Source organism: Pomacea canaliculata, linkage group LG1 (assembly GCF_003073045.1).
Source record: "Pomacea canaliculata isolate SZHN2017 linkage group LG1, ASM307304v1, whole genome shotgun sequence".
NCBI classification, from domain to species: domain Eukaryota; kingdom Metazoa; phylum Mollusca; class Gastropoda; order Architaenioglossa; family Ampullariidae; genus Pomacea; species Pomacea canaliculata.
In genome coordinates this window covers 40,578,358-40,595,796 of record NC_037590.1, presented here as the reverse complement: position 1 = coordinate 40,595,796, position 17,439 = coordinate 40,578,358, and the positions used below count along the sequence as shown (strand labels likewise).

Genomic DNA, 17,439 nt, shown 5'->3' with positions numbered 1-17,439 from the left:
CTCTTCCCCCACCCCCTTAATTCTCTGTACGAAGTAGAACTTCGTCGACCTTGAATTCCACAGTACATGACTTCTGCAAGTACGATAGATGCTAAACTCACACCAGAGTAATACAGTCACCATCAATGGTGACAAGCGATCGAGTGTCTTGACCACTACTGGCACTACACTACCGGACGCCCCCTTGTAACGGTGAACACACTTCACGTGGATCTCCGCTTTTACTTACCCGATGGTGTTCACCATCAATGGCATTACTTTTGTCCATTTTGATCTCCATCATGAATGCACTCAAGCTGGTACGGTAAGCATTATCTAACATTAATATGGATAACAAAAAGCGATATAGAAAATACTTGTCAAGCTGTTCAATTCCAAGGTAGACAACTCTAAACTTATGGTTGCAAAGAGGAGTTATCTAGAGTTAATTTTCTTTGCTGGTTGACAAGTCTTGCAGACGATGCTCCTAGTTACACGCTATACAAGTTGAAATCAAGGGCGGTATATGTACAGCCTGTTGTTAAATCGATGATCTTACACAGCTCACAAAAGCCACATGCTTATGAAGAAGTCGTTTAAAGCTGAAAGCAAGAAATGCTACTTTCGATGCGCCATTGCCTTTACGCGCTTTCTATTATCGCAGTATTAACACTTGTTATCGCTGTTTTAATGGTAAATCTTACGTGACTTTTCAAATTTAGGTCTTAACGGTTTTGAGTTACAGCATGGTAATGTTATAGTTTGTAATTATTTTGACACAGAAGATTTTAAATAAAATAGATCAAAATGTTGTCAACAGAGATTTCAGGTTATACCCGTTGTATTTTACATAAACTTTGCACAGGTGCGTCGAAGACATTTTTCGATGTACTCAGCTTGTGTGTGTGTGTGAGAGAGAGGCATTGTCAGCACATATTGGAAAGAAACAGACCTAGTTAACCATTGTTAGACCTATCTATTTTTGTCGTAAATTGATAGAGTAACCACAGACTTAAACTGTGTAAGATAAGCAAGAAGAGTAAAGCGTTAAGTACATATATAAGATTTGAATGTCGCTGTTTTGTTTTACTTTCCTTATATTTAGAGTATTGATAGATTTCAAACAATAGATTTGAAGATTAGGTTTAAAAGAAAATTTTGTTTTTTTATTACAGATATCTGATTTGGAAAAACAGCAAAACTACATCCATTTTATAGGTAATGAATTAACTAGATAATTACATCCTCTCCATCATAAACTTGTAAGCTCATGGTACCTTTAAGTACATGTACCACACTGTGAACTACCAGTCCATAAAGAGTTGTGCTGGGGCCTTGATGTCATATTTTCTATTAATTATTTTTACACATGTAATATAAATACTTGCATTATACTACTTCAGCTTATAAGTGTCTTAACAGAAAAATTACATTTCTAGTAATTTCTAGAAATTACATTTCTCAGCAGCACAAGAATAACATTTGTCACACATTTTCACTAATTTATTGTTAGGTTATTGTAAAAGTAAGATATAAAATTATTACCCCAATTGGAGGTTTTGTTGTTAGACTTAAAAAGACATGCAGACACATCCATTTACACACAATTTTTTTTCTGAATGCCTGAATGGGTTACTTTCGTGTGCAAGATGAATACTTTTTACAAAGGTGAGTACAGCAGCCCACCAGGTCTATTCACACTGGTGCTACTAACAACTGTCCTTTTATTTATTCTTCTTTCATTCTTTTGTTCTCATGTCATAGTACCCATCTGTGACACTTAACAAAGACGAGGCTCTTTATTGTTTGTGTTACATGTATAGATTTTACTTAAAGAGATATCTTTTCAATGCATGTTTAAATTCGTCATTTGAGCCTAAGTGATGGCTATAATAAAAGACATTGGTTACTCTCTTAGGTCTTACTGGCCTAAAGGTGAATGAAAAAGAGATCGAACAAGCCAGCAGGGAAGTCATTCCAGAGCCAATCATTTTGTGGTGGACTGGCTTCACTGGGGAGAGAGGAGCATACAAACAATGCGGAGAAGATCGGTGCTTCTTTACTGCCCATCGCCGCTATATGAGACACCCAATGCTGAAGTTAAGGATGCTAATGCTAAACATGTTTACATAAAAATAGGAAAATCATGCCAAAGGTAGCAAGAACACAATTTTAAGATGTACCAATGCTATATCAATGATATCAACTCTGATATTTATCTGTGAATGCAGAAACAATGTAGAATGGATACCAGTGTATGTTGGGGAGTGGTCTTCACAGAACTAAAGGTTTCATCTTGACTTTTTTGTAGTATTCTTTGAGGCCACTTCACATTCCAACATCTGAGACAATATTTAAGTGAACGTACTAGAAAAGGTTATAGAAATAGATGTGCTAGACAACAACTTACCTTGGGCATCTTTGCTACTCTGTAACTTGGCATACATATGTATGCACATTATAACACCAGACTTTCCTCATATGACACTACAAATCTCTTTTAAAACAGCACATAACCCTGTAAGTACAGACTTGATAGATTAACTTTATTATGTTGTGCGGTATTCTTGAATGGCATATCCCTCTAGATGTGTTTTTGTAGTGAAGACCTGTTTGTGTGTATATACATTTTTTTCAGTGTTTTATATATATATATATGTTGTTTAGGTGTTTGTATTCTATGGTACGGACTTGAAAATTTCTGATCTCCCATTACCACGACAACCACATCATGAATGGGCTGTCTTGCATGAAGAGTCCCCCAAAAACAACATACTTTTTTCATTTCAGGTAAGAAGCATTAATTTCACCTAATTTTCAATATGATCACCGAAGGGAACATTCCATGTGTGCCCATCCAGATGTCCAGTCTTCTATGATTTGAAAAACCAGTCGCTTAGGGATTAATAATTATACGCTTCATATTCTTGTTTTTAATGTAGTTTGTTCGGTTGGTTGTCATTAACAGGACTTACTGCTAATGTAACATTCTGATGGTTATCTTTTGCAGGATATGCTAGTGTTATTCAATCACACCTGTACGTTTCGTCGAGAATCGGACTATGCAATTACAACTCAGCATCTCAAAAGCCAGAAGTGGTTACTAGATACAAAGTACATGAAAAGTACTCATGACAAAAATGCCTTTCAGAAGACATTGGTATGACAGTAGGATATCTGTTATAAATTGTGCATCATGCATGGTTCAGCTAGTAAGATTCATTAATGAATTGGATATATTTTAGCTAGGATGTCCATCATAATTTATGGCTCAACAAGTAGGAGGCCTGTCATTGTTTGTGCTTGTAATTCAGTTAGCTGAAGGCCTGCCAAAGCTTGTGAATGTTTAAAGCTTGACCGTTAAAAGGAGCAGGCATGCTAGCTATGTATTTCAAAGTATTGACTGGGGAACAGTTGATGGGTGCATAAAAATTAACGAGAGGTGGCAAAGTGAATTATTGAAGATTAATTTTAATTCCTTTATTTCCCTGTGTAACAATGAAGTATGGTCTATTATATATCATGTAAAAACTTGGTGAAAGGTTGGTCCACATTTGTCCATTTGAGAATGATCTTAACAGTTACTTTGTTAAAACACTTATAAAAATAATGGTGAAGGGTTTTGGTTGTGGGCTCAAATCTCATCTGTCTTGTGGCCTTAATTACTGACTCAGCACAAGACTCCAATGATGATCACGTTGTGCCCCTTAAGTGAAATTTCCCAACGTGCTGTCATTTTCCATCTTACAGCAAATTATATGCAAAGATTAACAGATTAGGTGAATGTCAGAAAGTGTCCAAATTTTTTATTACTTCCCGGAGTTTGGATGGCATGGTATTTATGATTCACCAGTTTTATTTCAGTTTTTACTAGGGATTGTTGTAGTTCCATTGTGCTGGTTCACCAGACTTTTTATGTGACTCCATTCAGGAACTGAATTATCATCTTATTTCTCTCTCCACAAACACCAGGGCTTAGCTCCAATCATCTTTACACACTCTGACTGCGATCCACCTTCAGATCGGGACCACTTTGTGCAGCTCCTCATGAAGCACATCCCTGTTGATTCTTATGGAAAGTGTCTGAACAACAGAAGGTTGCCTGAAAGGTAAAATGCTTCTTTATATGTGTGTGTGTGGAAAAGTGAGATAATATGTGCATGCTATTGGTGCATTTGCTCTGTTTTATACATGTTGTTTATATACATTTTTTAATGGATGAATAGCCATGTACATTCAAACCTATGGCCTATGAATTATCTGCCAGTCTTCAAAAACCTTTAGGTGGTAGTTTAGCACCTGTCACCAGCATGATAAGGACTGACTAACCTGGGTTCAGATCTAGTCTCAGGCATGCTATTTTTTCTCTACATGTGGCTGCTTTGCCATGATATAGCCTTTGTTGCTGGCTTGGCATAAGATCTCCTTCAAAAATCTTTTTTCTTGAACTGTTGTCATCCTCCTTCTAATTGGGATTGATCTGGTCTAGTCTGCAGGATCCTATCAAAGGCATGGAACACAACGAGTTTTTTGAGCTAGTGTCAAAATACAAGTTTTCCCTGGCTATGGAGAATGCAGTGTGCAAAGACTACATCACAGAGAAGTTGTGGAGACCACTGGTTGTGGGCTCTGTTCCTGTCATCTTTGGCTCTCCAGATGTTAAGGTAAATTTAGATTGATGTATTTTATAGCTGCTGTGTTGTGGATTTGTTATTATGTTCTAGATTAAAGAATTTTGCATTGAATGAACTATTGACTATTTCACACTGCTGAGAGCTTCAGAACAAAAAGAGACTGTGTAGTAATATTTTTAGAAGTCAGAGTTGAAGGTGAGTTCTCTTGTGCATGTCTACTCACCCACATGCACACAATTGATGCTACTTTAAAAAAAAAAAATCATGAAAATCACTGCTTGCAAAAGTGCTAATACCTATACCACAATTGCTATACTGATCTGTTGTAACAGTTGTCATACAAAGTGTTTAAAGCAAGCTGTTATGCTGATGATTATTACAAAACACTTTAGTTCATGCAAGTTTAAAAAGATCTGTACAGTAGTTATTGCCATAGTCTCCTATAGAAAACATTTTGATTGAAGCAAGATTCAGAACAACAGCTGTTACTCTGATAACCCTTACAGGACATGCTGCCCTCTGACCATTCAGGTGTTGTCATCACAGACTTTGCCACAGTGGAAAATCTTGCCAAGTTTTTGCATTACCTGAATAATAATGATTCAGCTTATGAAGAGTATCTCAACTGGAAGTTGACAGGCATAACTAATCCCATTCTGAAGGACATACTTTCAAGGCGGGAGTGGTCATCTGACCAAGAGGGTTCAATGGACTTTGTCACAAACTTTGAGTGCTTCATCTGCAAGCGTCTGCATGAGAACAGGAGACGCATGCAAAAGGGACTGCTGCCATTGAAGCATGTTGCAAATGAGAGTCATTATGGTTGCCCTGTTCCTCATCAATTTGATGAAAATGGGCAGGTCAGTGGAATTCACAAAAGATGGATGTACGAGTGGAGTATGTCTGAAAAGATGGCCAAAGCTGTACGACAACTTGTTGAGGCAGGGAAGAATTTTACCTTGAAAGATTTAGATGCCCACTTGTCTCTTGATTTATGAGAAAACATCCCATGTTGGGGAGTATGTATGCGCACACACACACACTCACATGCTTTATGGATGACATTGATCTGATGCTACATATGTGTAAAGTATGCATGTATGTGCAAAGTGTCTTGAGCAGAAGCAGTAGGAGATAAATCCTTGCTCTTTTGTCTTTTCCCTGGTGCACACGCTGCTGGAAGCCATAATTTCCTTCTTGTATTTGGCTATTTTTAGTATGACTGTGGGCAGTAGGGAATAATTGAATGGGAAAATATAAAAGTGTTTGGCAGTGTTGGCTGAACAATAGTATATATGCACATAGTCAACTATTTATATTACATGTTAACTATCATTAATTTGGTAGATTTTTTTTCAACTGTGATAAAAAGATATATATTTTTTTCTTTAACATATGTTCAAAGTTTAGAAACGTGTTTATGTTCTGTACATTTTGGCTGGCAACTGGATATTGGCAATGGAACTGTCAGTGAAGGGGTTGAACTCATACTTGTCAGTATTTACCTTTACATAATCACAGAACATGTATTGGTCAGGTTGTGTTTACTTCAGTTTTGGTGAAAATCATTACCACTTTCACATCAGTAAGGCACCGTCTTTTGATGCCATTGGATGTCAAGGTTATAACAGGCATGATGTTACATAATGTAAAATAAGGTTTGAAAAATGGCTGGAACGTATAGCCTGTTCCTACCTGGAACATGTTATAATAATCATGAAAAGGATAATTGTGGTTTGACTTTGAATGTAAACATAGAAAAGTACCTAGAATTTTTTTTATTTTTTAATTCAGCACAATGAAGACAGTTTATAAGACAGAAAGACAAGCGCTTGCTCCAGCTCCAGCTTGAATGGTTAGTCTTTTATACTCGAGTTTAGTTTTTAGACTTTTAAAGGAAAATTAATCAAATCATTTTGGAACACTTTTTTTTAGAGGGATGAAGTTTGCTTAAATATTGTCTCTAAAGAGATATGGTATGGTCATTTTACCGATGTTTTTCAACTGCCACATGCATGCTCCACCCAGGTGCCAGAAATAAAGGACACTTGTGTTATTAGTGATGAGGAAAGGGATCTTCTAAATAGTCCGATTACAGTTACATCACTAAAAGATAGTAAAGCGCCTGAAATTCAAATACACTGTTGTCCTATTTTAATTTTCTCTTTGAAACACTACAACAGGAGAAAGCTACTTGTGCGACCACTGGCTATATGTATATTTCTGTTAGAGATCTGTGATCAAGGAACCACGATTTGTGTAATCCTGCGAGACTTATGCAAAGAGTCAATAAATTAACCCTGTTTACAACATTGACTGTATGAGTGATATTCATGTTATTGTCAAAGAGTTTGACATTCTAAATAATTCCCATTGGTATCAAGAAGTAGAATATTGATCGGTGCTGCCTTGAGCTGAAACTTTATCTGTGAACGGGACAAAAGTGGAAGTGTGCTTGTACATCATCATGTGTGAGCTTGTCATAAAAGCTTAGGGTAAACCCAGTGTAAAAAGCAAAAAATCTGCTGTATTGGCAAAGAGCTGCTGTTGATGACCTGACCTACCTCCCAGCGCGTTAAGCTCACTCTCAGTCAACTTTAGATGGTTAAAGAGCAACTGTAGCCTGTTGATTCCTATAGTCATCTCTCGAGTCTTGAAGATGAGACACACACACACACAGACCCACTATCACATTATGAAGCCAAAAAAACCAGCATCCTGGGATGCCTGTATACACATCCCTGCACACAATATGAACAGAACCATGATTATATTTTTCCTAAGTACAGACATGAAGGGGTAATGTACGTAATACTTTGTACAAGCATGGGGATGCAGTTCTTTGTACATTCATGAGTAACATGATACATATACATTCTCAGTGATTCTTTGTAAATGCATGGGATTTTTGTACAATTACAGCAATTTATATATATATACACACACTTGGTTTTGTACAGTCTGTGGGCAGAATGAGGGTGCGGGAATAACTTTGTACAGACGGATCCTGTGGTCAGGCTAAATAACTTGTCTCTGTATAGATAAAATGTTGGGGACATTGTCATTACTGCTGCTCAGAAAGTGTCCAATAAAATAGCTCCTACAATCTGCCAACCCAAAATGGTAACCACAAACTGCATGATAACATTTTTGCAGACAGTGAAAAAAATAACCACTTCATGCTACTGTGTGAAATTTTTTTAGAGGGCCCAAGTGGTTCGGTATAGTCTGTTGATTGTTCTGAGAATTTCTTCCAGACTTGATAGGTGGAAACTTCTGATGTCCTCTTTCTTCAGATACTTTAGCTGTGACCAAGGTTTTTTTTAAATGTTGGCTGGAACCCTGCTGGGTGCTCGGAGGTGTGTCTGGACTTCCGTAGGAAAAGTCCATGCTGCGGATGGCATCAGCTGTGAGATTGTTGCTGGAGTAACCTTTGCTGATCATTCGAGAGCTAAGAGGCAGATTCCTGGGCAGCGTGATGTCCTCAAAAAGCTGAAAAATCATATGTACTCATCAGAGAGAAATATTCATGAAGAAAAATTTTATATCTTTCTGAAATGATAAAATGTGTTGACAAAAATATAAAACTAAAAGAATGCCCATCAATGTGTTTAAAAAAAATTGTGGTGCTTACTGGTGTAGTCAGTGCTTGATAGGGAGAGCAAATTTTGCCAAATCTTGCTGTTTGCTTGACTTCAATCTCACCAAAGACCTGTCGTCGGCCCTGTCTGTCTCGCTGTTGTCTCATCAGCTCTTGCTCTACCTTCAGACCAAGGCTTGTCTGCAACAGATTTATTTTTGAAAAGAACCCCTCCCAGAAATCTTTGTTCTTTTCCTGTATAATTCTTGTATTCTGCCACTCAAAGTCTAAACCTCTGATGACTGTACATCTAACATAAAAAAGCTTTACTTTTATTCTCATAATTGTTCTCATGAGTTATATTATTATGGATTTCTTCTGGAATCTTTTTATTTATATATCGCTTTTGGATACTACTTAAAGAGTGCAGTCTAGAAACCTAGGAATCCATACATTCCAACAATCAGCTAAAGGTTCATGCATATTAAACTTTTAAAAAAATCCCTTTTAATTATTCAAAACTGTCTTTTCTCAGTGGATGGTAGGGACTGAGACAAGCCTCAGACCTCAAGTACCTTGGAAGTGCCAGATCTGTCAACACCAAAGGCAAAAGTCTGCGAACGGTATTTAAGGCGAAGGCCGTGTGGCACATTTGAATCTTTGACATCAACCAGTACTGTTACTGATTTAGGTCGAGGTTTCTGTGCAGAGAAAGATTGGTGCAGAAAAAAATAAACAGGTATGCAACAGTGAGTTCACAGAACAAAACTGTGCTTCTAGCAGCTATAATGCTTAAGGATTTACCAAAGCACAGATGGTGAGTGAAGAATTCTTATGATGGATTACGGCTGAGTGCAGTAGAAAAGTAGAGGTATGTAAGGGGAAAGAGCAGAAGATAAAAGTATATGGTGTAGAAAAAAAGACTTCAAAGATGCCAATAACAACAATGCAGAAGGGGAAAAAATTTAGTAAATAAAAGATTCACAATAGTGGGTGATGAGAAAAATTGCGGAAAAGGTACATCAGCAGTATTTGTGCCAGATATATATGACAACAGTAAAAGCTACACAATAAATAGCTGGTTTCATGCTGATAACAAGGCCAACAGAAACAACAACAAAAACTTTTGCTGTTAACATCCATGATGCAGTGTGTGTACTTTTAGAATAAATTTGATTTGCTTGCCTCTGCTAAAGTTATCACACAAACTAGTGGTTTCCCCACCCAAAAAAAGATTATTTAGCTTGAATACTTTTATCAATTTTTTTGTGTGCATCAGAGCTTTATGTGTATACTGTGCACTCAACGAATCTATCAACGAAAAGCCTTAGTTGATGCAAAGTTTAGTACAAATGGTGACAACGGAGACAAAAGTGACAGTGTTACTGTGAATAAAGGTAAGAAATTTTGTGTTTGGTGTAGCTAGATAGCTTACAGTTTTACTGGTCTCTTCTGGGCTTTCTGTGATCTCTTCATTCATTTCAGATTCAGCATTTTCGCTGTGTTCATCATCCGGTGAACTGTCTCCTTCAGTCTTTGTTTCATTAACAATGTCATTCTTGATTACTGAGTTTTCTTCTTCAGTCTTGCTGTTATCAGTGTCTGAATATAAAAATCAATGAATTATTACAAATTGTATACATATAAATGTGTTTAAAGCTTGAGTAATTTTCCACAACTGACAAATTTGTGTTAGGTGTTGTGTTCTAGGCAAAACTCACGTTTGTAAAGAGGATGTATGATGTAATTTTTTACTGGGAAATTCTAGATGAAAACTAGTGTTTTCTTCTCTCCATGAGCTTACATATGATGTTTCAGCAGGTATCAATCACTCACTAAGAAGTAGATTACTCTTTGAACATGCAGATGATGGACAAGGGTTGGCGAGCACTAACATAAACATATTTAAAACCAATGATATAAATTTCTATTTGTGCAAAAGACTTTAAGACAAAAAAAATTACCTTACTATGAAAATAAAAGTGAGGCCCCAAGTGTCAAGGGCGAAAGCTCTCATTTATCTAGGTCTCAGTGAAAACATCTAAAACTACAAACTATGTTTCATCAGACAAACTAGATTATGCAGCAATGGTTTCTGTGCCATAGATGTACATTTATATAGATTTCCACTATTTCTGAGTCAAAATCTTTACACACCTGGTGGGGCCTCCTGGACAGTCCATGGAGTTTGTGGATGTGCCCACGTTGATGGATGTTTTAGATTCCATGGATTAGACTGTAAAAAATACACCATTCAGCTTATTTTTAAGATTGGTTAGGAAAATCAATATGATTGAAGAGATTTCTTTTCAAGATTCAAACATGTAGAAAGAAGAAATTGTGAATTGTTAGCAGGAGTAGACAGATCTCAGATACTAGTCATCATTTTTTTTTCAAAGAAATTTTAGCTGTATGACAAGATCTCACAGAATTAAAAAGTATCTGTAATTCTTTTCATTACTGCTAAGAAACCCTTGCAACTAGGAATCCTGCGTACTATTGAAAATGTGTTACATTATCAATGCAAAAAGATCTTAAATGACAAGCAAAGAACATGAAGATCAAAAATATTAAACATGGCATTAGACTCCTTACCTCATTTTGGCAACAATGTCATAATAGCAGTTTGTAGTGTAATAGAATGAGATATAAGTGATCTTATCTGCTGATCATAACAATGATTAACCGCTTTAGAAAACTCACCTGTCCAAAGGTGCCAATGAAATGACCTTCTGGTGTCCAAAGTCGAGCTGTTTTGTCTGTTGATGCGCTGAGAACAAAATCACCAGCTGTGTGTTGGATGTACTGGACGCTGACCACTGCTGCATCATGAGCCTTCCACAAACACTCCAGGGGAGGCGCTGTCTTCACTCTCTAGCTCATCAATAAAAAATAGGAAAATCAGTGTGTGGGGGGGGTGTGTGTGAGAGAAAAATATTACTAAGCTTGAGTTCCATAAATAATCTTTGAACTTAAATTAATATCAAGGACATAAAAATAGCCAAATATCTTTCCTTATAATTCAAAGTATCAATGAAGACTTTGGTCAAATTTATCAATTCCTGCACAGTGCGCAAGTCTTTCTCTTTCCATCCACCCACCACACACACACCAGCAAGTGACACACTGACCCTCTCCTGTGGTCTGACACAGTAGTCCATGATGTCCCACACCTTGATGATGCCCTGTGTGTCCCCTGTGATCAAAATGCTGTTATTGGGCTTACTACACATGGCCAGCACGCTCTCGTCTGCCAAGTCAGGGGCATAGAAATAACCTGGCAAAACAAGAAACTGTGTCACAGATACAAGTACGATGATCAACCTCATTAACTGACGAAGATTGATTGACAAATGTCAAGGCATCATATTTCAAGCTATGACTAAATTGATAAAAGGTGACATATCTAAGCAAAGTGCCATAATGTTATGCAATACAGATACTGTCATGGTGTGGCTGGTTGTTAAGCTGCAAAATGCACCAGCACTCCTCTCCTGGAAAGATTTAATTATTCAATGTTATTACTCTCTTGCACAACACACATAAATGCACATAATGCAAACACACATTGATGCATGCATCTGAGCACCTCCATAAAGCTCTATCTTATACTTAAAAGCACAATTCAGAGATGCAGGTGACAAAGAAGAGTGGCCTACCCATCTCAGGTTTCTGAGAAAAGATGTTCCACCATCTGATCACACCAGCCTCACTGGACAGCAGCATGGCCTTCTCTGTGTGCTTCACACTTGCTCGGCCCTTGAGAAACAGCAATTTGTCAACAGGAACTGGATGCCTGCAACACACAAACATCCAGCGTGATAAGCTGCTCAATGTAAGAAGTTCATCCTTGCTAACTCATTGTAAACAAGCAAGAATGACACAGGACTTGATTAATTCATCAGAGATCCACTGATAGGGATAATCAAATTATCAATAATTATTATATAATTTATAAAAATAATTTATCAAGGAATGAAAATAAACCTGCTGGTACTGTGTGATGTCTATAAGTGAACCATAAACTAGTATTTATCAATCAATCCATCAGTGAAAGACCAACCCGTTGGGTACTTTGTGTGAAGTGCGATGTCTGGAGTTGGGACGTGACCCCTGTGATGAGGATGGCTGACAGTTAGCTTGTGACTGCTTCTGCAGTTCTTCCAGCTGTCTCTTCCTGCCAATGCAGAGTGTAGCAGGACATAAAACTACTCAAAGGATGCCACTGAGCTCAAAATATTACAACTGTCTATAGCAACAACTATAAACACCTTAATAAACTCAACCCATGCATGCATGTGCTTTGTGCTAGCATGGATGAAAATAGAGAAACATATGAATGCACACACAAACAGACTACACACATATGCAAGCATGTCCACACACACTCTCGCAAGGTCTGAGAGAGAACATAAACAATTAACCTACAAGTTAGTAGGCTGCCCCTTGCGGAGGCGAACATGGACTTTCTCTGTCTCCAGGTCCCAGACAAGGATCTCACTGTCGAAGCTGGCCGTGGCGATGTAGTTGGGTGGGCAGTAGTCGACCGTTAAAATGTCGTCCTTGTGGAGCTGTCCCCCCTTCCAGTCAGTGTTGGCGGTCACATACATATTCTGGGACAGAAGTTAGTGCAAGCTCAGAGAAATGGGATTTGTTTGTGTCCTCCTTTCATAGGTGTTTGTGTGCGCCTCACTGTTTATCCCCCCAACTTTACAAATGCTACAAGGCGGTGGTATGTTGCTCTGTCGTTCATCCAGTCTACTCACGTCTGCATCGGAGTCGTCGTACATGACGATCTGGCGACTCCAGCCCACCGCCAGGATGATCTTCTTCTCTGTCAGTGCGAGCATCCCCGTCACCTCCGCCTCCCCGACAGGCTCCAGCTTGTGGAGGTTGTGGCCGTTCTGGAAGTTCCACACCTGGTGATAGACACAGTATGACAATAGGTAGAACGATGAGTCTGGGTGTTCATAGGTAGTGGGATTACTCAGAAGTAACTATTAAATAATTTATGTGAAGATGCAGCCACAATAGGTCAGTCGGTGTATGGCGAGTTGGTGAGAAAGTGAGTGAGAGAAAGATAAAGTGTGTATATATGATTTCCTGAAATGTTGGTTTCAGCTTTCATTATCCATGAGAAAAATACGTTTTGGCTAAAAGGGAATGAAAGATAATCAACTAAGAAGGATGAAAGAGTGAAGGGGAAAAAAATGTGAGAATTAAAGAAAAGAGAATGAATAAAAACGCAAAAAAAAACCACCCCGAAACTGATCAGCCGAATGAACAACAACAACAAAAAAATAAAAAAATAAAAAATAAAATAAAAAAAATAAAAAAATAAAAAAAATAACAGAAAGAGAAAGAATGACAGAAGCAAATAATTAAATGAAAAAGACACCAAAGAAAGGAAAGAAATAAAAAAAAATCCCCAGTGTTCTGTATTAGTAAGCCGAATGAACAAAAAAAAAATAAATAAATAAATAAAACCAACAGAAAGAGAAAGAAAGACAGAAGCAAATAATTAAGTGAAAAAGACACCAAATATGCTAAGCAGTCCCACCTTGATGGTTCCATTGCGGGCGCCGGAGATGAGGCGCCGACAGGAGTCGTCGAAGACCATGCAGGTGATCTCCTCGTCGCCGTGGGCGTTGGAGAAGACGATAGACTTGTTGCCACTCTCTACATCCCACACAGCGATTGACGACGAGTCGCAGCCAGTTACAACCTGTCATGATGCACAGAGGTCAGAACACGACCTGTTGTCAAGGTACAAAGGTCCGGTCATAACCTTTCATGGGGATTCTATAAGGTCAGGTCATGACCGGCCATCATAAACTTACAGCCTGACATCAGGCATTAAGGTCAGACTTCTATCCCTCCTAAAGGTTGCAGCAACAGCGGAACGACAGCAGTATTATCAGTAACAGCAAACACCTTGAAGATCGACAACACAACAGAAACCAGTGTTACCTGTCTGCTGAGCACAGCTCACTTCATTCATTCACACGAGAACGAATGCAACGCAGGTACAGGGGACACGACAAGGAGTTGTACTCACCTCACACCCTCGACCGAAGAAATTTGCAACAAGGGGAAGGTAATTTGGAAAAATGAAAGTAACTTGAAAGGAGTGTGCTTCAGCCTCTTGGTGATTTCCGTTTGGCCATCACCAAGACTACCATGGAACCCAAAAGGTTGGAATTTGAGGGTGGAATTACTTTAGCTGTCGCCATCATTCCCGTCGCAACCTCCACGACGACTACTGCCACTACCACTACACAGCTCAAGAGTTATGGTACCTGCTTAAAGAAGGTATTGTAGATGGCGCAGCAGAGCTGCGTGTCGTGAGTGGTCGGCATGGTGTTGAGGGGCTGCTGCTCCACCCGCCCCAGCTTCAGCAGCCCGATGTAGTCGTTGCAGGTGACGAGCAGCGCATCGTGTGGGGAGGGCTGCAGGTGGATGGGGAACTGGCCGTGGTCCGGCACCCGGCCGTGCAGGCTGCTGGGGAACTTGAGGATGACGGTCTGCAGACAGGTGTGCTCTTTGATGTCCCACACTTTGATGACCTGCAAAACAAAACAACTCAAATCTGTTCTGTGGAAACAGGAGGTTTTTTAATTCCTGTCCGTCACTGTGTTGATAATCCAATATTCGTCATCACACACATCAGTATTTGTCAACATGCACATCGAGTATTTGGTCTGGAACCTTTTATCTACCAGAATGGGAAGGTGAAGTATGGAAAAACTTAAAGCAATGGATTCAGTTGTTTAAATATAATGCAGAGAACAAATGTTCGTTAAACAGTTTATTTTATTTATTGTGTTATGGCGTTTACTATTCATTCTAAAAATGTTTGTAACAAAATCTGTTAATAAATGTAGTCTAGGCATCTAGCGGTAAGCACACCACACCTGTCTTGTCCTCGACTACAGGTGAAGCCACACTGCGTGACGTAGCGACCAGCACTCACCTGCACAGGTGCGACACTTACCTGAGCGGCATGTACAGAGCGTTAATGAGATCTAGCTTCACACCTGGTACTCAAAGCGAGCTTCACACATCACGGTAGGTTCACACCATCCAAAAATGTTGTATGTACATCTACTAGCAACACCAGACTGATGTAACAGTACACTGAGTACCTGCTACATCATTGGTGCAGAAAGGTTAAGGTCGGCACATTAGTAGCTACTGGGACATCATTGTTTGTGCTTCTTTTTGGTCCTCATTATTAGTGTTTAGGCAACTAACGGGGAAGATAGTTAATTTCTGTCTTTGAGTACACTATTTTGTCCACTAGGAAAAGTAAAGTTTGCTGTCGTAAGAGCAGTGGGGTTAGCAAATCATTTGAATCGCGTTTTCGAATAGCACTAACTGTTAGCCTCTAACATGATGACAATAAATTGCTATGTAAGAAATGGCGGCCTTTTCATCTTTAGACAATATTGTGGACAACAAGAGAGAGTTTGGGCTGCAAGACCTAGCCAGCTAAAGCAGTTTCATACTTGCGTATAAACAATATTTTTCTGTTGCATCCTCAGAAGAGATAAGACAAATGAGTGAGTAGCTCATTACATAAGCAATCGCGGTAAAGCCACACAGCTCTCTACTGTAAAGAGTTACAAAAGCGCTGGTTAGTGTTCAACATTAATAATTTGTTCGCGGATACAAAATGCAATGATCTGCCAGACCAGTCTGAGGCCAAGTATCGAAACTGAAAGATAAACGAAAGAACATCCGTCCCGATTAGAGACCATCTATAAGGTCCATGGAATGATCCATGTCGAGACTGTAGTTCCACAACACTAGAAACACTAGAGACCCTATTCACGGACCGCACGTGCCGTCTGTAACAACAGTGCAATGAGACCATTGGGACTAGTGCACGTGGGACTCGAGTCCCTCTTTAGACTGCGACATGTGATTGTGAGTAACAGAACGAAGCATTGCTAGTCTCAGAGGTACCTGCTCCTGCCCTAACCCCAGCTTCTGTGAGCAGCATACACACCACATCCTTGGAGTAGCTGAACACGTGACGGAAGCCCTCGTGAACCATGACCCCTATCACGCCTGTCGCATGCCCACTCAGCACGGCCACCGGCTTGTGGGTGACGTAAGGGTTCCACACGCGCACCTGGTGGTCGGCGCTGCCAGTGACCAGGATGTTCAGGCGCTTGCTGTAGTCGAAACACTCCACACCCTGCCACACACCACACAGGCCAAAGGTCATGTCTTTCTTCGCAACACGGAGAGAGAGAGAAACATGGATAGGGAGGAACATGTAAATATACATCAACCATTATTCTCCCCTTGTCTCCTACCCACTCCCATCAAAAAAAAGGAAAGATGTTAGGAGCAGAAGCAAACTCTTATCCACCCTCTTCACCAGCCTCGGAACACGCGGTTACCTTCTCGATCTTGAAGACGTAGGGGCGCTTGAGGCCCTGGATGTCGGAGATGACGAGGGTGTGTTTCTGGGGCTGGCGCTAGACGAGATGATGGCGCTGTTCTCTGGCAGGTAGCGAACTTGTCGTATGATGTCCGGGTGGATATCGGGTAAAAGGGTGTGGCGCACCCACTTACTGTGCTGAGGAAGGTCCTGAGAATACACAAATGGCGATGGCTGAGGGCTCTGAACACCCAAGCTCCCTTCCCCTATATTGCGCAAAGATCATTTCAGTGACAAGTTGCACAAAATGCTGGACATGTAGGTTTAGGTCTTTGCCTCCGACATGATTGATGATTGATGGATGATGGATGATAATTGATGACGATAACGAGGAGGATAAAACTTAGGCTTCCAAATTATCTTTGGTTTAAAACTAAGGCCCCTGTACGAGAACGGAGAAGAAAAGGAGAGAGAAAAAGAAAACATATGAAGACAGGAAGGAGACAAGGAGTGGAGGTGGGAAGAGGAGAAAGAAAACAAAGCGGGAGAAAAAAAAACAAAGAACCCGAGGGAAGTAGGAATTACGGACGAAGAAACGAACAAGAATTAAAAGAAAAATAGGTTAACCAGTTGATTAAGAGAGAAAGATAACGGAGCGGATCTCCTGACCTGCATGAAAATTTTTTGCACTCCACCATCCTTCTGAAAAGGTGTTTCAAACAACTGGGTGATGGGCTTCAGGAAGTACATGAGGTGGATCGCTCCGGTGTCCACCCCGAATATGAGTAGCGACTCGGAGTTTGGCACCTGCACACGTGACAGCGGTAGTTGACAGGTGATCAGTTCTACCCTTC

The 17,439-nt window shown here is 39.6% G+C and overlaps 2 protein-coding genes across 2 annotated transcripts in view; one reads left to right on the top strand and one right to left on the bottom strand.

Moving 5' to 3' along the window:
- The first annotated feature begins 427 nt into the window (after positions 1-427).
- LOC112565616 (alpha-(1,3)-fucosyltransferase 10-like) lies at positions 428-6,925 on the top strand. Its single transcript, XM_025241171.1, has 8 exons — positions 428-672; positions 1,155-1,197; positions 1,898-2,079; positions 2,647-2,769; positions 2,990-3,139; positions 3,952-4,088; positions 4,469-4,643; positions 5,120-6,925. The coding sequence occupies exons 1-8, from the start codon at positions 595-597 to the stop codon at positions 5,609-5,611; spliced, it is 1,380 nt and encodes a 459-aa protein (XP_025096956.1). The 5' UTR covers positions 428-594; the 3' UTR covers positions 5,612-6,925.
- Positions 6,926-7,366: 441 nt separating this feature from the next.
- The window catches only part of LOC112565608 (WD repeat-containing protein on Y chromosome-like), a 33,236-nt gene continuing 23,163 nt past the window's right edge, over positions 7,367-17,439 (bottom strand). Inside the window, 17 exon segments of the mRNA XM_025241160.1 lie at positions 7,367-8,105; positions 8,248-8,394; positions 8,769-8,894; positions 9,629-9,795; positions 10,351-10,429; positions 10,897-11,067; positions 11,325-11,470; positions 11,853-11,989; positions 12,257-12,370; positions 12,622-12,806; positions 12,960-13,112; positions 13,754-13,918; positions 14,493-14,759; positions 16,205-16,396; positions 16,605-16,639; positions 16,642-16,795; positions 17,255-17,392. Of these exon segments, the coding sequence (XP_025096945.1) occupies positions 7,791-8,105; positions 8,248-8,394; positions 8,769-8,894; positions 9,629-9,795; positions 10,351-10,429; positions 10,897-11,067; positions 11,325-11,470; positions 11,853-11,989; positions 12,257-12,370; positions 12,622-12,806; positions 12,960-13,112; positions 13,754-13,918; positions 14,493-14,759; positions 16,205-16,396; positions 16,605-16,639; positions 16,642-16,795; positions 17,255-17,392 (2,691 nt within the window). The 3' untranslated portion in view covers positions 7,367-7,790.

What these genes read in the sequence shown, in the direction of transcription:
- LOC112565616 (XM_025241171.1), top strand. Translation starts at nt 595, where the DNA reads ATGCTACTTTCGATGCGCCATTGCCTTTACGCGCTTTCTATTATCGCA. An exon ending in ATGCCTTTCAGAAGACATTG is followed by an intron (nt 3,140 to 3,951) that starts GTATGACAGTAG and finishes CACAAACACCAG; the next exon opens with GGCTTAGCTCCAATCATCTT. An exon ending in TTGGCTCTCCAGATGTTAAG is followed by an intron (nt 4,644 to 5,119) that starts GTAAATTTAGAT and finishes TAACCCTTACAG; the next exon opens with GACATGCTGCCCTCTGACCA.